This window comes from Prorops nasuta, unplaced genomic scaffold (genome assembly GCF_024137725.1).
Source record: "Prorops nasuta isolate Cenicafe-Biocafe unplaced genomic scaffold, Cenicafe_Pnas_1.2 PNAS00004, whole genome shotgun sequence".
NCBI lineage: Eukaryota > Metazoa > Arthropoda > Insecta > Hymenoptera > Bethylidae > Prorops > Prorops nasuta.
This window is the reverse complement of record NW_027116801.1, coordinates 493125-516611: the sequence shown is the minus strand read 5'-3', so window position 1 is coordinate 516611 and position 23487 is coordinate 493125. Positions and strand designations below refer to the sequence as shown.

Genomic DNA, 23487 nt, shown 5'->3' with positions numbered 1-23487 from the left:
ATTTTTAGATGGCGCCACGTGTGTTTACAAAACCTGGTTGAGTTTCGCTAAAAAGGCATGCTCCAAAAACTGCAATAAAATGATATAAAACAGTCCTGTAAGAGAATTTTATTTAACTGTACAACATATTTAGGCATTAATGAAAGTAAATTATTTAATTGTTTCTTTCGGCGTGTTCAAAATAAGATTGACAATATATTTTATAGTCCATACTGTAATACGAGAATTATTTTGATGTTGATTTTTGGCTGAGAATATACTTTTTGTGTATAATATCCAGAATATCCATTACTCTTGCAGTTTCTAGAGAAGGTAGGGATGGTCTCCTCACAAATAAATTATACTATAAATTTATATTAAGTTCGTAAATAAAATTAAAATTATAATAGATGTCCCATGAACATTCACTAATTAAAATGTCTGTTATTCATTTCGCACTTTTGCTCTTTCCAACTCCAACTTTTGTCTTTCGCTCTCTCCCTCCCTCTATCTCTGTCCGTCTATCTGTCTCCTTCTCTCAATTTGGACTTCGTTTCCTGGATCGAATTGCACTTTCAAACCTATCTTTTTTCCTTCTTTGCCATCCATCTCATCGCAATTCGTATCTTCATCCTCATTTTCCAAACTTCTCATTTCTTATTTCAAGTTATCTATTTTTGTAATACGAAATCATAAAAATCAATTGATGAACCTAACCTTATAGGCCTATTTGCCTATTAGTGACAGGTAAAGTAAATTTTTCTATAAAATCATTTTACCATGTCAAAATGTTTATGCTTGATGCTATGTACAATAATTGGCCGTATAAATGAGTATTTAGTATGTGCCTTAGTTATATAAACTAAATTTGCTCCAACTTTTCTTCTTTAGTAAAAACAATTATCAGGTGATGTTCGTTATAACTAGCATTTTTATATTTATTAATTATAAATCTGTTTGCCTATAATAATTGTGTCATTTCTCTTTGCGATAATTATTATGTTAATCAATTAACTTAATGATATAGTAATATTAAATTTATTAAACATTTATAAACTTTGTAATATCTTTGTAACAAACTTAAATTTGATCATATAGGCTCAATTTTTAATACAGGGAGGGATGCCACGCAGCAAGCGTAGAGCGCCCTCCAGCACAAATAATCATAACCCAACCATTGAAATGCCCCCAAGTGCGCATGAAGAAGGTTTACCTAGGCATCCATCAAAGCGCCTTAGACACACATCAGGGTAAGCTTTTAATTATTGAGTGATTTTTACTCATTTAGGCAAATTTGTAAGTTACAGAATTATTTTTATAATATATGTATTTTGATATAGCGCTAGGCGGTATAGCAAAACAGAAGATGTATCAAATGCAGCCACATTCTCACAAAAGAGATGTATAAGTTGGTTCAGAGAATACATAACACCAGATGATTCAGAGACTCTGGGACCAGAGGGAATGGAGAAGTTTTGTGAAGACATTGGTGTAGAGCCTGAAAATGTAGTGATGCTTGTTCTTGCTTTCAAAATGAACGCACGCCAAATGGGCTTTTTCACACTCAGTGAATGGTTAAAAGGACTTACGGAACTTCAGTGTGATTCTGTTCTTAAAGTACAACATAAACTTGAATATCTAAGAAATCAGTTAAATGATCCACATACATTTAAAGGAATTTATAGATACGCATATGACTTTGCTAGAGTAAGTAAAATTTAACTATTCAATATAAATTTATATAGGTAGAGGAACTTTGTTATTAATTCTCTGAATTTTAAATATTCAAATTACAGGATAAAGATCAACGTAGTATGGACATGGATACTGCAAGAGTAATGTTGCAATTACTATTAGGAAAGCATTGGCCATTATTTACACAATTTGCTCAGTTCCTAGATCAATCCAAGTACAAAGTGATCAATAAGGATCAATGGTGCAACATCTTAGAATTCTCACGTACAATTAACCATGATTTATCTAATTATGATTTAGATGGAGCCTGTAAGTAGTTTTTACTTTTTATTTGAAAAAAATTTACAATAATCTATTTATTTAAGCAATGATATTTTTAAGGGCCAGTAATGCTTGATGAGTTTGTGGAATGGCTAAAGATTCAAAGAGGCGATGCATCATCGTCAGAAGCACGAGGTAGCTGAAACATCCAACAATATTTAAGATATCCCAATGCAAATAGTCCATTGAATTAAAATGAAAACAACTCTCCCACCTTAATTTTGTTTATAACGAAATTCTTTTCACCGTATTATAATTTTGCGACATTTCATATATACTATAATCCGTACTATTTTTTATTGTCGATCGATTTTAGAATAATTATAGAACAATTCATATGTAGCCCTTCAATGGTATACCAATTATTTAATTCAATGTTTTTATCACCATTTACAGTAAATCCAAAATCTGTCGCAGAAAACTGTGTCCAATAATAAATTGGTGTTGGCGTTTGTATTTGTATCTTGTGAAAAGAAACGAATGAATTTAGAATTTAAAAATTAATCGTGCAATTTATAAAGCAATTTCTGAATTTAATATTGTATGACTGCTTAGGTAGATTGAAACACAATGAATATGAATTGATATGAATTTTTTTACTGTTAGTTTTTTCGACGCAGATTTTATATGATTAAAATCATTGGCTCTTGATAATAATTTTAGAAAATCAGTTTTATATGGTCGGTATTGTACCAAGGGGTAGTTACATTCCACTATCTTAATATTCTAAAAGGAAATTGTTATTCTTTCTGGTAGAAGCTTTGAAAACCTGAAATACACAAATATCATTTGCTAAAACTTTGTGAAATTATTAATTTAAAAAGTTTAAATAATATTATGTTTTTACCAAATTTATACACACGTACAACATTGTTGAAGAAAGATTTAATTCATAGGTATTCAAGTAAATTTTACAAATAGTACTAAACATAATATCGATATTATACGATATATAGCCAAAATTACATAGCTTCTGTAATTGCCTATAAACATCTAAATGTAAATTAGAATAATGCATTCTTAAAATTCAATAAGATTGAATAAATACAATTTTTTCAAACTCTACTATTATCATTAAACCAAATATTAAATTTTTTGTTAAAGCATAAGTAGTGGAGCAATATCTAAAATAAAATCTGCGATGCATTTGACTCTATAGCTATTTTAAAATGTCAAAAGCCATCTTAAGAAAAACTTTATTTAATACAATGAGATACAAAATTTAAACATTATATGCTCTAAGGACTTTGATAGAAAAATGATTTTACTATTTTTGCGACAAGTTTTCTGGACATTGGTGTGGTGTATGGTGAATTAAGTAATAATTTGGTAAAACTAATTATTCGATAATATGCCTAATTTTGCGCATTGAGATTGTGAATATAACACATGCTCAAATTCACCATAAGAATCAATACATTTAACAACATAGGAATGAAATGAACTACATTATTATGAATTAATTAAATTATTAAATTGAATTTCATATCACAAATATTTGTACTTTATTCTGCATGCAAAACTCACAAATCCGATATTCGAAAAGTCTTAATCGAATTTTCGAAGTAAGAGAATGATATATTTTAATTAATATAATTTTTAAATGAAATGATAATTTAAAAATCGATTAGTAACTTTTCATTATTAATAATAAATATTTTGTGAATAAATCAGTCTAAATAACTTTTATTGTATGTTAGAAGCAAATCGACGATATTTTTGTGCCTGTATATCAATTTGAGCAATACCCAATTATGCTAAAGTATTCGATTACAGCAGAACTTTCCTTAATATTCATCAAGAAAAATAATTACACTGTCCTAGTGTTAAAATAGATATACTGCCGATAGTTAGTAGCAGACATAGATATCTCCCCGTGATGGGGACTCTAAATAATCTGGCACACATTTTTAAAGAAGATGTATATAGTAAAATAGTATCCAAATCTTCTCCCGGTGTGCTTTGATAAACAAATGGCCTAACGCGTACATCATGGCCAATACTTTGTATCATAGAGCAAGCAGTTGTCAATCTAGCTGCCTATAAGAAAGAGAAAACTTTAATTACGTTTTAACTAAGTCATTACGTTGTTCCAAGAATAAATATATATTTTAAGTACAAGGAAAGACTTGCCTGAATAAACGGAGCAATTGATATTAAAATCCATAATATTACATTAATTACTCCAAAATACGTTAGCGGATTATTCTGTGGATTAGTACTGTCGTAATGCAAGAGCCAGGCGGTTCCGGCCGTTGCCCATGATATATTTACTACCGTGTAAATGCATACTGCAGGACCTAAGTCATCATTGAAATATTTGAGCAATTTTTTGAACTCACAAAGTTCCTATAAGAGATTATAATGAATATATTGGAATAGGAAAAATTTTATATGTACTTTAATCAAATTCTATATTTACTCTCATCCAATCAATTGATGCTAGAGTATGCTGCAATAACTTGGCTCGTAGAAAGAACAAGTGAGACATTAGGAGTTGCCCTTGTAAGCAATAGCTTGTAATGATGGTTCCCTGCACCATGTCATGCCATAGAGTACAGATAATCAACAGAACTTTTAAAGCTACTTTCAACTGTAAAGGACTGAAAGAATAAAAGGAAATTCGATTGAATAAGGTGTTTCGAAGGCTTTTAATTACTTGTGACGTACCTGTGCTCTATCCATTGAAAAAATATGTTTCCCTGTGCCATCATTATATTTACAGTGCACAGTGTCATTATCATCCATACTACGCTTAAAGCTATGAATAGCCAAAGAACGTACACGAGATTCTTCTGATTTTTGGGATTAACAGGATTCGATGATAACAGAAATGCTCGCTCCATCAAATTCTGCAGCTGTTCGTTTTCTTTGATACGAAACAAGTATATCGTGTATAAATATGCAGATAGGTGAAGTATACTTGGAATCAAGTAAGAAAATATAACGCTTCCATGGCAAACTGGCTCATAAATATTTTCCTTGTTCAGATTTGGTAACATTTGAAATTCCAATGGTATTACTTTATAACAAAATCCACGATCTCTCCTGAGATGGAAATTGGAAATTAAAGAAAACTTTTTAATATTCATTTTCCTAATAATAAATAGTATTCTAAAGCGCTCACCTGAAGCAAACCATGTATTGTAGCACGTACCCAATACACATAAAAATTGTAACTTGAAAAGTATGCATATTTGCCAAAATGCAATACCCAGGGAAATGCTCTGATTCATCCCCGCTAGTCGGTTTTAATCCCATTACCCCAAGCAGCCTTAAGTACGGTTTTAAAATTTTGTGCTTACAATAGTGGAGAACTGCCGATGTGCTCAAGTTTTCATAATCTGGCGTCTCTGCAATTTCTCCTATCTAATAAAAATAATTTGCGCAAGTTAATGTATACTATATACCGTCAGAAACCGGGCTTGATACTAGCTACAAAATATATGTAAATAATTTTTAATGTCAGTTATACAAAATTAGACTTGACTTTTGCATTGGATAAACTTATTTATTACGATGAATACAAAAATTATTATTAGCGATCAAATATTCTTACTTCTGTACTGTGAAGATGTAAATCTGATAATATTGCAGGAGAAGAAGTTTGTCCCGAATTACCATGATTTTCTCGAAGTGGATCTTTGCCATTTTTTGATTCGACATTAGATTGAATCTAGAAAACAGTGAGCATACGTATATATTCGAATAATTTAATGTTTATTATAAAAGAAATACACTATAAATACTAAGTTTACAAATATATGATAAAGCACTTCATATCAAATTTAAAAGTAATTTACACTTTTCTGAAGGAACCTTGGCATAATAACTTCACTCAGATTGTACATTTTAATGTTCCATGAACTCCAAAATGTTATAGCTAAAATGTTAAAGTAGCTAAGATACTTTAGAGACTCCATTAAAGAATGTTATACTTTTAACATTTCCGGTACAATCGGATTAACACACGTCGTGGTTTTCAATCGAGATACCACTTCAAACATTCAAGACCAAAACAAACATAACATACACTTTGTATTATTGACATTTTTGGAGCAATGCTACACGTAATCACACGTTTAAACGTAACACTAATTTTAGTTATACAAATAATTTTTGTATATTTCTTTGCTATATTACAATTTATGTTATTTAACAACACATACGCTACTTAGCGTTTTATTTTATCGCAAAAACATATGCTAAAGTGTTAATTTACTAATTGTTTATGTACATTTCGTAAAAATTATTTAAACTCACCAATGGCATTTCTTTTAATCAAGGGGCACGGTGCCTTTGATGTAGTTGCGAAGACAACATTTGCACTAACAGATCAACGCGTGGCTTACCCTAACACAAGCATTTTATTAATTATATCAGTAGCTTAAGATGACTTTTCACCTTTACGAGATATCTATATGCATCGCGGCTAAAGAAATTCTATATACAATATCAAGAATTACTACTTAGTGCAGGTTTTGCCACTATAACAAAAATAATAAGCGTGCAAGTAATAATATCTTATTTACATGTGTGTATACAGCTGTATTTCCTTTTTTACAGAATAATTTACACTAATGTTTAAATTTGCGGAGATTTCCCGCAGGCCGTAAAAGATGTTTATACTCCTTTCTGTGCCTATTCACTCCATCTTTTCCAGAATCAACACGTTTCTTCTATTGAAATGTAAAAATTAGTTTTTTGCTATGACTTTGTCAGGAATAATTATAAATATGTAATACCTTTCCAACAACAAATGTCATTTCTCTATTTCCTCCTGTTCCTAATACTCTGACGGTATGATCTTCCCTCTCCAATCGTTCGCCGAGAGGCGCTCTAAAAATTTTTTATATGTATATAATTATGAAAAATGTTGAAAAAAACATTGGTGGACATAACAAAGAACATACCTTTCACGTTTTCTCTTTACGGGCTTAGCTTGTTTCAATTCAGTGCCTTCACTCATCTCTAAAAATCGTAGCTGTTGTGATGTACCGTTCGTTTTGATTTCGTCTGATTTATCCTCCTTCTCTAATAAATCCGATTCTCTTTCATTTCTCTTTATTTTCCTATACTGTTTCTTCACTTCCTTGGCCCAAGCTTTATCACCATCATCCGAGCTGCTATCGTCACGTATCAAATCTTCATCAGAACTGAATTCTTCGTTTGCATCATTATCGCTTTGTCTCTGACTTTCTTCCTTAGCTGCAGCTTCTAATTGTAATTTCAGTTTCTTTGCCCTGCTTTTATCAAGCTGAGAAATAACCGGATTCAACAGCGAAAATTCTTCAGAATTCTTATCGACTTGGAAATCAGGATTAGTAAAGAGGGCTGTAAATCGATCATCTTTGAGAAGGTTTGCGCCAGTTTTCTTCTTCTTCTTTTTATTTTCGTTCATTTCATTATCGATCAATTTCAATGCTAGCTCCTTATTCACTGATGGTAATTTTTGCACCTTAATCAAGCTACTTTCATTTTCCTTTATTATTTGTTGTATTTTCTTCTTCTTATATTCTTCGAACTCAAACGGTTTTATGACGTCTCTTGCCTTCTTATACAGCCTTATATCTATAAAATACCCATGCATATATGCTCTTAACAAATTAGTACCCTTTAAGTGGGCAAGATCCAGTTCCTCCAATTCTTTTTCCGTCACAAATTTATAATCGTCATAAATAGTTTCATAATTTGATTCTTCTAATTCTTCGGTTAAATTATCCAGGTAGCCACACCAGTAGGGTGCTGGTCCTAGGCTTGGTATGTAATATGTTTGCATTTTTGTAGTTTCATTTGCCATCATAAGCATTCCAGTATTTGGAATAACACACAAATCATTAAACTCTGCTTGAGCTTCGATAGAAGTATATAATTTACCCTATGAAAAATTAAATGTTAAAATAATTAATCATTACATTTTTTTAAAAGTATTTACAATACTTACAGATCCCTTTTCCCAAATCTTTACTATGGAACTATCCATAGAGTACACATATTCCATACTTTGATGAAATTCAATATTTTTTATTGGTAAGCCATACATATGATCTTTAACTAAAAATGGCTTATTTGTTCTAATGTCATATAACAATATATGACCAGTTATAGTTCCTACACCTAATGTTAGTCCTCCATTAAATTTCAAAGCACTAATGGAAGCAACATTTTCTAATCTGAAAAGAATTGATATAATTTTCTTGTTCTTTTTCCATTCATATTTATTTTATGCAATGATATATACTCACTTATTATCTACAGACAGACAATGTATTGCACAATCCAAAGTACCAACTTTATTTTTCATTCTCGGGTCCCATGCTTCAATTTTACCTTCTTGAGTTCCAACTGTTAGTAAATGATGTACTGGATTTATGATACATTTGTTTATAGATGATGCCTCAGATGTGAATGATTGTAAGAACTGCCCTCTTTCAAGATTTATTCTGTATATTTCATTGCTATAATTATAAAATAAAATAATTATTTTAAATTTATCAGTAAACAATAAAGAGAAATTAATATAATTCTATACAGACCTATCTCCTACAATAAAAAGATCACAAGATGGATAATGATATTGCATATCGCTTCCAAATCTAGGTATTCGTAAGCGGTAATGTTTTCCATGTGCTACATGGAATTCCACATTTCTATCACAGTGTAAAAATACTAACTATAAAATAAAATTACATTATACAGTTTCAATGATGTTTAAAATTAAAAGATGGTTATAAAGATCACATACTTTGCTATAATCATCTGATAGAGCTTCAAAGGTGATCACCTCTGAATCAAAGCACCTTTCAAATTTTAATGATACATTATTTACGTCAAAACATTTTACACGGGGCTTATAGATGCCTGTGCATAAAATATATTGCCCATCTCTTGTAGCTCTGATTGATGTGCTAATGGCTGGCATATCAAAATCTTGTATAAGTTCGATTCTCCTACGTATATCTGTTAAGAAATAAAATACTTTTTGCAATTACTGAAATAGCTAAAAGATATGCTAATGTGTGTATACTACTAGAAAACAATTTTCTAACTTCATAAAATAGCCAAAAACTGTACTTGCCAACATTTTTCTTTAACAAAGTTCTTCTCTTTCTTTCTGATAACCACTAAAAAACAAATTAATTACAAGTTAAAAATTACTTGTTTATAACCTACGAAAAATATAACATACAAGTTATTACCTCGGGCAAGGACTTTCCAGCGCTTAAATTATAAATCTTAACATTATTCGGACACGAAACCTGCATTTTGATAAATGTCAAGGGAAAATTCTATGGACTCAAAAAATTATATTACCAAAATAATAAAAGCCACGTGTATGAAAATATGCATTTTACTGCAGACAACACACACACGCTACTCACACGCTAGTCGCGCTCAGTCGCGCTATATACGCCAGTTCGATTCAATATTTTCGATATATATCGTTTAATTTCAGTGATGATTCGATACATGCAGCTATAGCAGCAATAGCAGCGCCATTCAAACAAATTTTTGGACCGCGGATTTCGAATAAAAATTTAAAAACTTCGTCGTACATGTGCAAAATACAGAAAAATGATCACGTTTACAAAAGAAACTCACGAGTAAGCAGTATAGGCATTGAGTTATATATTTAATAAAATCAATAAGAGAATAAATTTATTCGTGATATTATCAGGAATATGTTCCTAGAGGGTATACAGTTAAAAGAGGGGGGGGGGGGGGGGGAAGGGTAACGTCACGGTCGGTAAAGTTGGCAGAAGTGGATAGTAGGCTATTACCGGCCGGTGATGCGAGGGTGGGGATTGTCACGGGCAGAGGGGGGAAGTTCGGGGGAGGGGAGAAGTTCGTGTGACCGGCGTTTGGAGCGGGGTATATCGGTAGTCGTGAGACGAGTCAGTCAGTGACGGGTTGTGTCTTTTAGTGCCGTAGTGAACAGTTCGTTCGCCCCCAGTGTTTAAATATGAGCTGGCAGGATTACGTTGACAAGCAATTGCTCGCATCTAAATGTGTTACCAAAGCAGCGATCGCTGGACACGATGGAAACGTGTGGGCAAAATCGGAAGGCTTCGAAGTGAGTAGCGAATGGAGATGGAACAGCGAAGCCATCCGAAGGTGCACGCGTGCAAAACGTGCGTGTTCGCCTTCCCAGGATGCATCGTTTTGCCGGTCTCGATCGTGCAACTTCCTTCCAGCGTGTAAAAAGACTAGAGTAAATAAGAGAGGAAAATCTCAAAAAAGGAAAATTGCGATTAATGGATATTCTCGGCGTCCGTCATTCTCAGTCAGCAGAAATTTTCTAACCCCGAAAATTCTTGTGCCACGTAATCGCTGCACTCCCACGGGAATCCTGGAACGTGTCGTCCTATTCTATTCCCAGAATCTCCCTTTCGTTGCTCGTTCGACCGATATTCAACTGGCGTACGTAGACACACAAGAATGCTCCGTTATCACTTTGGAAAGTGTGGGAGAGGCAGACATATTTCCGAGATGTCGTTGCTGGTTCCTCACCGAAGCATCCTTAAGGAATATACATGCTTCTCTCTTCCTCCCCTCCCCCTCCATTCTCCCCCCACAGCCTAGAATCCATGATAATCGTGCGCCAATCCCAAAATCCAGCGTTTGACCGGCCAAGAACCGGTGGAACGCGACATATGAGCTTTTCATTCGTTGAAAGTTATTTTTCAGATTTCTCTTGCGTTTCATGCAAAAAGGGTGTGGCGTTTTTCATTGCGAAAAACTAGTCGTTCGAACTTCAACGGTTTTTCGGGGAGGTTTAATATGGCTGCCCGAGGCCAACACGTTGCCGCTGCTCTTCATAGAAATGGTGGCCAGTGCCTCGCGCCGGCAAATACTTCTAATCTGTCATTAATACGGTGTTATCGCACTCTGAATTTTCACACCTGTCTCCCTGAAGTCTAGTTTTCCAAAAATGTCACTGCAAAGCTTTTCGAACACCGAGTTGTCTGAAATTCATGACTACGGCAATTGGCACCGAGTTTTTTTTTTGTTTTTTATCGTGGGAGCTTTTTACTCAACTTTCTCATAGCAAGAATTACAGCATTCTTCTCAAGTGTTACGAATGAAAGATACGAGGATAATTTATTGTTGAAATTGATCCAGAGCTGAGAAAAGAATTATGATTCGAGTCATTGATCGACGCGCCACCAGCGACACATCCTGAAAGTTGGCGCGCGCAGTCGGTAATATCCGATGATTCATGGGGAGATTCGTAATGCTGGCATCATCGAAATTTTTTCCCTCTAAAATCATTTTCCACTCATTAGCATTCCTCGTGTATCTCGTAAATCGCATAGATGATTATTTCTAGCTTGGCTAACGTGTTTATTCATAAATTTTGCGCTACGTAGGACGACCGTACAAATTTATGTTTCAAAAGTATATTTGGAAGCTTGGCGAATTATTATGATGCTTTTACGCTATATTTATATTGATGATCGAAGCAGTTGCGATTGATGGCACGAGACTTTCTTTTAATATTGAACACCAAGCATTATTTATCATGAAAAATGTTTGGGTAAAAGTGAAAGTTGTATCTGGGATATTCGACGACGAATAAAAATGGCTTTGACGGAGTGCGCTCAAAATCTGGATGAGCTTATCGCGTTTTGGTGGAAACGTCAATGATTAAATGCGATTCGAAAAATATTTGTGACGTTGTTTTAGTGTAAGCAGGGATATCAATGTCTTGGTTTCGAAGAAAACATGTCTGGCGGTTGGTGAAACGCGAAGATAAAGATTGCCAGCTGCAGTGTGGCTTCCCGCACACTTTCCGGCTACGAATGCCAAAATGGCGATTGCCGGCCGGGCAGCAACCTCCCAGTACCGTATCAATAGTTAAAAAAAAATCAGAGAGAATTAAAGAAAAACACTTTTTTAATTGCAAACCAAACAGAATGCGAAAATCAAAGCTTCCCTAACCTAAAGTTATAAACCAACGTTTGCGAAAAATGTAAAATTTTCACTCCCGTATAAGGAATGTTTATTTATTTATTTTTTTTTAAATACTGTTTCTTGATTTCGATTCTCTCGGAGTAGTAAAAGTTTAGAAGACAAGTGGCGGGGATGGGGTTTTCTCGAGGAAAAGTTTCTTGGTTCTATTTTAAATCTGACATTTCCTGAAAAGGAGTGGTGATCCGACGTGACGGAGTATGAATAGACTAGGCGAGTCCGTGAAACGGCAATTTTCTCTCATATTGGCGAAGGTTGGCGCGAAAAGTCAACCCTTTGGACAAAGACGGAAGATCAGCTGCCATGTGATTCATCGCGCTCAGGACTGTATTTAGCGAAACGTGGGCTTGAGCCTTCCACGTCCCCGATCTTGCTGCTTTTGCGTTCGTGACTCATAGGCTGACCTAGCCTACTTTACACTATATTAATCCAAACTATATAGTTTCCACTCTAAACACCCTTTCGCCACCTTCTGCAAAATTAAAAGCTGGCACGAAAAACAAAACAAAATTAACATGAAACAAATCACGATGAATCCAATATAGCTTTCTATAAAGAGCATTGTTCGAAAAAGAATCATCTCCGAAGCTCGTATTTTCCCTAGGACTAGGCTAAAATAATTGGAGAATGATGATTGATCATTCGAATGCCTCCTCCCCCTTTCCCATCTCGTTCGACGAAAAATTCAGCGAGGCGGATAAATCAGTTTTTAAATAAGATATTGTGGCAGTTTCACTGATTTGTTCTCACCGGAAGTAAGCTTGACGTTTCTCGCCTCGTTTCCTGCGAGGTTTGTGTGGGCAAGAGACGGCCATTTATAGCAGCTTATGCAATTTATTAGCGAGCAAAAGAGGCGAATTCCGAGAGACCGATGAAACGAGGCATCCTATGTGTTTATATATATATATATAATATCCTTGGATATTTAACATAGAGCCATGTACAAGCAAGGAATAAATAACTGACGTATTTTTTAAAATTGTTTTTAGGTCAGTAAAGACGAGCTAGCAAAGTTGGTTCAAGGCTTCGAGGATCAGGAATTACTGACATCGTCGGGAGTCACCTTAGCCGGCAATAGGTACATATACCTGTCGGGTACGGATCGCGTAATCAGGGCAAAGCTCGGCAAAGTTGGAGTGCATTGCATGAAGACGACGCAAGCCGTGGTCGTCTCCCTCTACGAAGACCCCATACAGCCACAACAAGCCGCATCAGTCGTCGAAAAATTGGGCGATTACCTCATGTCCTGCAACTATTAGGTTGGCATCACCACTGCGCAATTCTCTCTACCATCTCTCAATTTTCCTACTATTATTTACCCATCCCCACCCCTCTTCTCCCTCTCCATTACTAATCGCTAATCATTCGTTAAAATGCAGCAATTTCACATTGGAACTGTTTATTATCCTGCAAGTGTGATTTTGACTATTATCGACGCAATTGGAGCATCGGGGGAGTCTCTTTAATTTGTAAACAATCGTGGGTCGTTAACCGTATCTAGGGTTGCCAGAAATACTGAATGTACAAAGAGAATAAAAAGAGAACATCGCGGAATTAATTGAAATAAACGCATTTATTAAACAAAACTTGCATTTATATACTGAAAACAAATTATTTCCATATATTACTTTTAAATATACATAATCAATATTATTTATTTCTATTATATTTATGAATATATATATATATATATATATATATATTAATCACAGGAAATCAGTTTTTTTGTATGGAGAGATCACGATAAAAATATTGTTCCTAACACAGAAGAATTTATAACGCTCTTAAACTAAATTTAATTATTATTATTCTTGTTATATTTTTCATATTGTGTTCAAGTTGAAACTTTTGTTAAAGCTTCTTTTTTATTCTTAATATCACTATAGAAGTTGTTGCAAGAGATATTATTGTAATTATATGTCACAATTATAATGGATTTTACTGTGGATATATTTAACTTATTATTTTGTTCTTTCGTCCATTGTGTACCGATCATTAAAAAAATTCTTTCAATGTTGGCATTATGAGCTGGAATGGCAAACATATATTGACATAATTTTAATCATTCTGATTGGAAATTATTATTATCTGTTTGTCCAAAATATTCTTGCCACTCCATATTCGTATCTATTAATTGAAATTCGGGGTTTTCAATATTTCTCTTAAAACTTCTTTAAATTACAAAATTGATCAAAACATTTTGTATCGTCAATATTAAATTTTTTATTTATATTTCGGTTGGCAAAAAAAAAAGAAAGAAAAATGAATTTGGTACATCTTATCATTTAGAAATATTTGTTAGCGACGTTCATTTAAAAATATTTAATTCCTTAAATTGATGACTTGATTTTTCATAGCATTTAATAACATTACGTTTAAAGTTAATAGAATCTTGTTCATGGCCATGCTCTATTAAATTTTTCAGAATACATCTAACCTTAAAAGGCAAAAAGTTACATTCAATTAGTTGTTCAAATATTTAAGTAACCCGACTTCAAAACATGTATGGTTTCTGAAATTGTATTCGTCCCAACTTCTACGGTTTTAGATTTTCCTAGAAACAAAATATGATCGAATGTGCAAACCACAAACAAGCTTCTCCCAAATTTAAATTAAAAAATCATGTAAAACCCTAGGACAACTATCACATGATAAGAAATAGGATTTTAAAGCTGGATATATTAGTAGAATTCTATTCATACATGTGGAAACAATTATAGCAAACGAGTTAGATAGTGATACAATACCTCGTATATTCAATCTCAACAAATTCTTAAAAATTCTATTAGGCTTCCCGTGTGCACGGTATATATAATAAAGTAGTTATAAATTTTCATGGCGATTGATTGTACATGAAACATCAATGCATCTAAGCCATGTTTTGCAGCATCGTGCATCATGTGAATTGGGCAATCGATACCTATTAAATTTCTATTGGATTTTTCTTTTAATAATTTATAAACATTTTCTGTGCCAGCTCGTTTGGCTCCTCCACAGTTTGTATTACACTTATCGCCGGAATAAGAAATACATTTGTCGTACAAGTTAAACTCAGTTAATGTTTCAAGTAATAAAAAACATGGTTTTCGCTCTTTCACCAGGTAATGTTCGTAAATTCATAAATTTCAAACAAATACCATTAGTCAACAGTAAAAAACTGATTTAAAACCGGAAACATTTTTTCTGCTCCATGATTGTTTGCATCTGTCGACAGAGGCAACAATGATACATTGGCGACTAATTTAATAACCTTAGAAGTACAGTAAGGCGCAATAATGTGTGTTGCAATCAATGTTGTCTTGGTTCTGGTCATTGATCAATGTTTTGCCATATCGCTGACATTAAATAGCTGCTTTATTATAGACCTGTAATACAATTTGTTGAATTGAGACTTATATGATGCTTTAACATATGGAATGACAATGTTGCATCAGTTGCTGCTATTTGAGCGTCCAATTTTAAATGTTTAGGTACAAGAAAATAATCTATTTTATCAGATATTTTTCTGGATTGAATATACAAGTTATGCAATTTTTCCTTTCAGCATGTTACTGTAAATCATATCGTCTTTTATTAGCAGTCGAAACTTTTCTAATATATATTGTACAGTAAGCATCATATTTTGAATTATTAACATGTTCGAAACAAGGGAATTTTGCTTTCACTTAATTCGAAATTATTTATTTTCTTTTGGTAGAAGTAATCTACAAATAAAATTGTTACGTTATTTTTTACAAAAATAATTTCATGTCAGCACTGGGGTTTGAAATAATGTGAAAAACTTTACCATATTGATAATATAATTTGTCTATTCATTTATTAATTTAATGGTTAACCTCTATCATGTATATCGTATATCCCCAGAAAGCAGTTGAATCTCTAAGACTAATAAGGATAGGTTACTAATTAACTGGATTAATGGGAAATGCAAGTTTCTCAATTATTTGGATTATGAAATATTTTATGCTTCAATCTCTATTTCCTTAAAAACAATTTTCACTGTTGAATGTGAACGATATTTTTAGATTTTACATTCTACGATAAGTGATGAGAATAACCTTTGGATTCTGTCTTTTTTGAACATTTATTGTACTTTTACTATACTATTTAACCAGAATTTAATACATTTTGAAAAGAGAATAAGCTGCATGGTTTTGACATTGCCAAACATTGATGCAAAATTAGTCATTTCTTCAGCTTTCTTAAATGGCTATTTTTAATAATGAAGTTTGCATGCTCGCAGCTTTCCTAGGAATTTTAGTGCAATTTTTGATAATTTTAGGTACACTGTAATAGAATATTATAGTAATAATCATTTTAATCCAGAAAGCTTGATCTTCAGCACTGACGCGATGAACATTTTATTTTGTTTTAATCTGAAAAAGAACCGACAAAGTATACTACATCCTATATTATAAAATTCATTATTATACTTATCTAATCTGTCGACTTCTTTATTCATTATTATATTTATCCAAACTGTTGACTCATTTATTTTAATATCCATCACCATCATCCACACAGCTCGATCCTCGACAATAACACGATTAATAAGCACATCATAATCTGTCAATTCCTTTATTTTAATTTCTCAATTTACACAGATCGATGCTGAATAATGATACAATAAACATTAATATAATTTAATTAAAAATAAAATCCCACAAAGTGTCAGAAAATATATTACATATTGTAGTATAAAATTCATCGTTATAGTTATCTAGTCTCTTGACTCTTTTATATCATTACGAAATCGGATTAAAACTCATTTTGAGGTTAATTCTGTGCCAAACTTGTTGCATAAAATACATTAGCCCGGTTTACCGTAATATAAACAAAGTAAATCATATATCGCTGACATACATAGAGGCACAGACACACTGCTTACGTTTCGTATGTACATAACTACATTTACGTTTACTAAGTTACGTCAAGCGACCAACTTTAGCCCGAGACATAGAGAAATCTGGAGACGGGGGTTCAGGGAGAAGATTGTCGTAAAATTATGAAACAGAACACGAAGCAAATGAATGACGGAACTGCGTGAATAATTTTTAATGTCCATGGTCTCCATTGAATAGTTTTTTTTTAAATAAATTCAATGAGAGATGGTATAGTCAAAATTATTCCAATCTGTGATTCATGAAATAAAACTGATTGTGTGGTTACGGGGGTCGAATTTGCTGTATAAGAGAATAGTGCTTTGACAGCGGCATAGACATATCTCTATCAACTTATACATGTACTAGCCATCGAGACACTGCCGTGTCTCTTGATAACCGTTGATTCCCGCCTTCCCGCTTATTGGAGCCACTGTCTCCCACACCACCTATACACATTGGGAAGGGGCGCCACACATCTAACCATACCAGTGGCGTCCATTGGTGCCACAGAGTGTCACTAGCGAACAACTTGAGAAACTTGAAAACTTATCCAATTTAGTAAAATTATTTGATAAAAACATTTTTCACCAGAAAACACTTCAAAGAGAACGATAGTGTAGGCTTTTATATTTGAAGAGAGCAAAAGAAAGATCGGAAGAAAAAAAGAGAAGACGTACTGTTAAAAAGAGATATACTGGCAACCCTAACCATATCGAGTTCACCACCAAACGGCTAATGGCGTTTTGCTAGACGATGCGCGATTAACCGTACGGATCTACAGTTACTCGTACAATCGTTTTAAACAGTTAGCCACTTGTACTTGTCCCGCATCATCGTGGGACACCTTGGAGAATCATTTCCAGCACACGTCCAAGACCCATTTTCCAAGTCGATTAGAATCTCGAAACTGGGACGCAGAGTTCGTCCTCCTGTCCGAAAGAGCTTCCTTTGGATTTCAGGAGTCTTCGATGCGGAGGATAGCGAGGAGGAACCGTTAGATAAGCTAGAAAACACATTAATCCTAATTCGACTTTGACGAGTGGATAGGAGCGATATTCTCGCTTTGCTATAACAACCTTGATTTTTCATCGATATTTCGGAGAGATGGAGAGAGAGAGAGAGAGAGAGAGAGAAAGGAAATTTATCCGCGATGACATTGTGTGTAGCCTCTTGACACATTGCAGTTCATTGCACAGGAGAACCACTGTGCGTCTCATTACAGCTTCGCTACGTAATGACAACGGTGCTATAACCAGCTGCTGTGGTGTGTTTTTTCCTCTCCGTTGCGTGTGAGTTTCTCAAACTCTGCGGTCAAGCACATTGCAATATGTTGAAAAAACCACATGGGTATACAACAGCGATCGAACGTTTCGCTCGGAACGACCGTTTTTCTTGAAAAACTTTCTCCCCCTGACAGTTATCGCGATAATTGATAAATTAGGAGCGAATAGAATTTTTCGAAAAAGCTGTATCCTCTTTGTCTGGAACGGTGGTGGTGTTGTTGTTGCGTAAGAGAAATATTGGAAGGGTATAATATATATATATATAAGGTCGTTGGAGCGATGCGCGAGCTCTTTCGAGGCTGCACTCATGGGATTTTTACTTGGTGTACAATGCTTCTCCCCGCCCACGCAAATCGTCGTGCGAAGGATGCACCAGCACACGCACACACACACACACCACACGCGCCGAGGAGAGTTGGTTCAGTCGCTAAATTAATACCGCATTTATCCGCTCCCCTCGTGGTCAGTAGCTCGATTTAACAAGTTTTCCTCTCGCCACTTGTGCACGCCACAGCTCCTCGCTTATCATTATCGACTTGTCACTCAAGCACGCATAATAAAAAGCCTCCACAGATTTTTTTCTCCGCTCGCCAGTCGTTCCCTCTCTTCGGCGAATTTCACAGAGCTTCGCGCATGCTTCCATTTTCGTTTCAGTCCTCGCCAGACCTCGCTTGCCTGACCAAATAACGTATAGCGATTTTTAGCAATCCTCTCCAATGAGATAATTTCTTTGCAAATTGGCAATATCGTATCGCAGTTTGAATGCCTTAACTACACCATAGAAATGTTATCCTGTCAGAGAGGAGTTTGAGCAGGAGCAGTGCGGGAGCTTGTTCACTGGTCGCATTATTCCATTTGAGCATGCACGCGAGAAAGGATCGAGGGAGAGCTCGCTGCTCGCGCGCTATTAACGTCACTCGGCGACAGTCAATAATTTTCCATCGATCCTATTTTCCATCAGTCTTTCCTCATGGACTCTCTGGACTCTAGGAAATTCAGCGGAAAGAAAGCAACGCGAGTCTTCTGCGCGACTTCCCTTATCTTTTCGCGTATCAGTCATACGTGCAAGTGTATCGCGATTAGTCATCCTTGAGATTCGATACGACAGTGAGACGAGATTATACGCGTGACTCATTAGCCAGACTCGCTAGCAGCTCTGCACGCTCGGCCATCCATTGGAGAATCATTTTGCAACGCTTCTCTTCCTATTCACCAATCTACCTGTGCTTTTCTCCACATACTCTCCTCTAATTACTCTTATATTGCTTCGTGCACTCCTATAGTACCTCAGAATTCACTTTTGGACTAACAACGATTTATTTACTACTGGAAAATTCGACGGGAAGCGTAAGAGTTGGTGTCGTTGTTGAAAAGATGACACTGAAGTCAGCCACGAGTTTCCTGCAGCCGAAAGTTGGAGAAAAATAGGAGACGACAAAAATTTATTGGCAAATGTATAAACCAATGCAAACAATTTTTGTTGCTATAAGTAACATGTGTGCAGTCGAACAAAATTATAAAAATTTACTGACATGTTAAATCTTAACGATATCGGTGAAATCCGTAGTTTCGCTTATGCATTTCTCTTTATTCCGCTTATGAAAAGTATTAAGAAGGTCTTGCTGCCTCATGAAACTAGCATTATTCTTTGCAGAATTTCATCGGCCATAAGAAGGGCATATAATCGAACAACATTTTAAAAATTTACCGATATGTTAAAATTACTTTATAAGAGTTATTATTTGTTTTTCTCGTTTAAGCAATTTTCAGCTAAAATTTGATTTTAATTTTTCATTATATTTGGTTAAGTAAATGTATTAGGTAATTATAGTAACGATACAGTGGTTTGCATTAGTTTACAATTGTCGGAATATTTTTTCTATTAAATTTACTTGGACTCCTATTTTCCTTCAAGCTAGGTGGCTCTAAACTTGTGGCTAACTTCAATGTCATGTTAAAAACTGATGCAGGAATTTAGGAGAAAAAGTGGAATGTTTGATTATTCATTGAGTTTTCCCGTGTAGACGTTTTTAGCTCGGATGGAGTATTGAAAGTTTAATGGACACTTGGCCTATATTTAACCGGTCGATTGAGTTTTGTTGCATGAACTTGGCAGACTCTTAGCCTTTTCGGTTGAGTAATAATGACAATTTGAGCGAGCTCTCGATCCGTCGTGGAATCATGAAATTAACCAAAGTGGCTTTTCTGTTTGTCTGTTGCAGTAACCTCTGGGACCCAACACAAAATATCTAATATTAATGATAAACGATACGGTCGATTATTTTAAATGACAGCGAATGGGATGCGCCATGGCGCACGTGTCGCGCCGGAACTGCTGCAAGCCTGTCGCGCGACAAAAGATCATCAGAAGCAACAATTATTACCATAATCCAGTCATCGTTCTCTCCTCTACGTTTCGCCGTGGCGCTCGAGGGACACGAGGAAAGTCGCGATGGACCCAGTGAAGCATCGCCGAGACCATTCAGCAATCCTCGCATCTCAACGAAAGCACGAAAGACCCGTAGAATCAGTGGCGGAACTATGCATTTTCGGCCCCCCCTCCCCCCTCCCCGCATAATATAATATTAAACCCTCGACAAAACAACACAATTTCAATAATATTCGAAATAAACTTTATAGTACATAAGAAAGAAACAATATCCATTACTGCATAAAAACTCTCATCATCAATAAGGTTCTTATATCACGTAAACAAAATCTTTGTAATACTATTTTCAAAAAGAACATTTTTTTTCCTTCATTTTAACTATGCAAAATCTTTAATAATATTTGTTGTCTTGTTCATTGGCAAGTTTAGCCTTTATTGCCAAGGTGCTTAAATAATCTAGACGTTTCTCTCCAGCCAAATTCCTCAAATAAATTTCTATTATTCTTCATTTAGAGAAAGATCTTTCCGCTGTTGGTACTATAACTGGTAAATTTGAAAATAGCAGCGAAGCAGTAACAACATCTGCGAAACTAGAAAAAAGTGTAGCGCATATTACTATTAACAGCTCTGCGAATTCCTGTATGCTCGAAATATGAACAATTTCTTCCTTCGGTATAACGGATATCATTGTTTCTTAGTTGCGTTGGAAAATTATTTATTACATCTTGCGGGTAATTTTTTTCAAGCTTTTTGGCAGATATCAATATTTCTGTCTCGCTTAATTCAATTAATTTTGCCGGTAGCACAAATGTGAAAATAAGCTCCTTATATCATTTACTTTTTTAAATCTATTTTGAATTTCATTAATGGTTACATCTAGTATTATCTTAAATACATTTACACGGAGTAAGTAGTCGCCTTTATCAAATCGACGATGGTTTGACAGTTCGTCTACATTTTTCTTAACAATTCTTTGTCTTTTCCTTAAAAAATGTAGGGCAATACTCCATTTAGCTACTAATTTAGTTGGTCCATTCTTGAAAAATGTATATATATATTTCTATATACTGTTGTAAGAGTTCTTGTTTACTCTTTGTAAAGCTTCCGTTGCTGTTATAAGGTTTATACTTTTCGACTGTAGCAACTTGGAAGCTACATTTATTTCACTCAATATTTTTAGTAAAATTACGCAAAGCAGAACAAATTTGAATCTGTACATTTTTTTTATTAACCTAGCTGCTTCTTGTCATTCTTTAGTTTTATACACGTGAAAGATAATTCAAAGAGAGCTTTTAAAATATCAATAAAACGTAATTTAATTGCCGCAAGTGAATTGTATCGTTCAGTTCAATGTATTGGGTTTAAGTTTTTCAATGTTATTTTTGCATCGTCTGTAAATTTTGAAAGAAAATCCTACCTTTTATACTGTAACTTAAAAATGTATAAATACTTTCGATAGTGGTAAAAAAAAATCAGAAACTTCATTGCAACTTCTGACAACATCATTAATAACTAAAATCATATTATGTGATACACAATGAACATATGTAGCACTAATTTCATCTTTTTTAAGAAGAGCCTAAGACACTATTGTACGATCCACACATAACGTTGAAACATCATATCCTTTTCCCCTGCATCTGTTTAATTTTATGTTAGAATTTTCAAAAAAAAAAAAAAAAAAAAAAAAAAAAAATGAATATTTCTCTGTATAAGCTAGCAACTGAATGGTCATGAGCTTCTACGAAACCTAACAAATTTTCTCATATTTCAATTCCAGTTGATTCATCTCGTTGGTTTCTTATAATTTTTATATATCGAAATATTCAACTAAACTGGTCTTTTTCTGCTATATTTTGTACAGTATCCACTATAATAGTGTAAATCGGTGAATTATTAATCTCATCAGTAAATATATTCTTTAAACATGTTGCAAGGCAGTAAATAGTTTCGTCTTGGATCTGATGCCTTAAATATTTTGCAGCCCTATTGGCATATCTAAAACAGGAGCACAAAAATTAGGTTCATATCGTATTTGTTCTTCTCAAATTTCACCAATGATACCATTATCTTTCCATTTTGTGTACATACAGCAACAATGCACATGATATTTTCTTCTTTCAAGTAACGATATTTTTTTCCAAAGGCCTGTTCAATCTCTAATGCCTTGTGTCCGCCAATTATAATTCGGCTCATTCGAGAACAACCAACAAGTTTCGCAATGAAGTGCATCCAATTTATGAGAATAACAAAGCCACAGCCCTTGGACTAATTGATATTTAGTTGATGTTTTATAAAAGCTTGTTGAGAAACATCGATCATTTTGTGCTGGGTATCATTTACATGGTCCTTGAGATCTACAAGAGTCAGACAATATAATGATTTTTCGGTAATATTGCTAGAGGTTTCATGAAGTCTGTTAATTTTGCCACTTTGGATAAACACTCCTATCCCCTCTTTAATTTTCTTCTTTTTGCTGCACCACTAGTTAAAGTTAGTTGTTTTTTTTTCACTTTAAGAATAAGAATTAAGTGTAGTAAAATAACTGATTACTAAATTGTAATACTATATAGGAATGAGCTAAGCTGTCTTACTGTCCCAGCTTTCTTATAAAGGCTTGTGTCTACTGATAGGGTAATAGGGGTATTTAAGAAAGCGCCCCTTCGCGGCTTCATTGGTTTGGTTGTATCCATTTCGAGAGGACTTTTTACCGAAGAGTCAGCTACCGCTAAAGTATCGGCGCCTTGTGATAAGAATAACACCTAGCGCACTGCGAATATAAATGCGGCATAGATAAAAGCGATTAATGGTCTAAAGTCGAAGCCGCCCGTCTTTCTAGCAAATCGATATATTGCTAACTTTCTCTCAACTGATTGTTAATTAATCACAATTCAATATAAAGGAATAATAAATGAAAAAGTGGTAAATAAAAATTACTTTGCATATTAATTTTCATTTAATCTAA

At 34.3% G+C, this 23487-nt stretch overlaps 4 protein-coding genes across 7 annotated transcripts; 2 read left to right on the top strand and 2 right to left on the bottom strand.

Moving 5' to 3' along the window:
- Positions 1 to 5: 5 nt before the first annotated feature.
- Positions 6 to 3453, top strand: SCCRO4 (DCN1-like protein SCCRO4). 2 transcript variants are annotated; one of them, XM_066725748.1, is made up of 5 exons: positions 6 to 312; positions 1078 to 1229; positions 1320 to 1686; positions 1776 to 1983; positions 2056 to 3452. In XM_066725748.1, the coding sequence occupies exons 2-5, from the start codon at positions 1102 to 1104 to the stop codon at positions 2136 to 2138; spliced, it is 786 nt and encodes a 261-aa protein (XP_066581845.1). In that variant the 5' UTR covers positions 6 to 312; positions 1078 to 1101; the 3' UTR covers positions 2139 to 3452. The 2 variants fall into 2 exon arrangements, with proteins under 2 accessions (XP_066581845.1, XP_066581846.1); XM_066725749.1 differs by lacking the exon at positions 6 to 312 and adding an exon at positions 343 to 726 and having other exon boundaries at positions 2056 to 3453.
- On the bottom strand, positions 2350 to 6389 carry GrlHz (Gustatory receptor-like Holozoa). Of its 2 annotated transcripts, none has more exons than XM_066725747.1 (7): positions 6259 to 6389; positions 5555 to 5671; positions 5123 to 5364; positions 4666 to 5043; positions 4418 to 4598; positions 4125 to 4344; positions 2350 to 4031 (listed from the first exon to the last, which is right to left on the bottom strand). In XM_066725747.1, exons 1-7 carry the CDS (start codon positions 6265 to 6267, stop codon positions 3793 to 3795), a joined length of 1386 nt encoding a protein of 461 aa, XP_066581844.1. In that variant the 5' UTR covers positions 6268 to 6389; the 3' UTR covers positions 2350 to 3792. The 2 variants fall into 2 exon arrangements, with proteins under 2 accessions (XP_066581844.1, XP_066581843.1); XM_066725746.1 differs by lacking the exon at positions 6259 to 6389 and adding an exon at positions 5799 to 5919.
- Positions 5963 to 9354, bottom strand: l(2)34Fd (lethal (2) 34Fd). Of its 2 annotated transcripts, XM_066725745.1 has the most exons (10): positions 9195 to 9354; positions 9074 to 9119; positions 8741 to 8955; positions 8532 to 8668; positions 8241 to 8453; positions 7940 to 8168; positions 6909 to 7873; positions 6741 to 6834; positions 6528 to 6674; positions 5963 to 6348 (listed from the first exon to the last, which is right to left on the bottom strand). In XM_066725745.1, the coding sequence occupies exons 1-9, from the start codon at positions 9258 to 9260 to the stop codon at positions 6573 to 6575; spliced, it is 2067 nt and encodes a 688-aa protein (XP_066581842.1). In that variant the 5' UTR covers positions 9261 to 9354; the 3' UTR covers positions 5963 to 6348; positions 6528 to 6572. The 2 variants fall into 2 exon arrangements, with proteins under 2 accessions (XP_066581842.1, XP_066581841.1); XM_066725744.1 differs by having other exon boundaries at positions 5963 to 6674.
- Positions 9355 to 9871: 517 nt separating this feature from the next.
- On the top strand, positions 9872 to 21953 carry chic (profilin chic). The gene is made up of 3 exons (XM_066725402.1): positions 9872 to 10069; positions 12957 to 13226; positions 20356 to 21953. Exons 1-2 carry the CDS (start codon positions 9959 to 9961, stop codon positions 13224 to 13226), a joined length of 381 nt encoding a protein of 126 aa, XP_066581499.1. The 5' UTR covers positions 9872 to 9958; the 3' UTR covers positions 20356 to 21953.
- The last annotated feature ends 1534 nt before the right edge of the window (positions 21954 to 23487 follow it).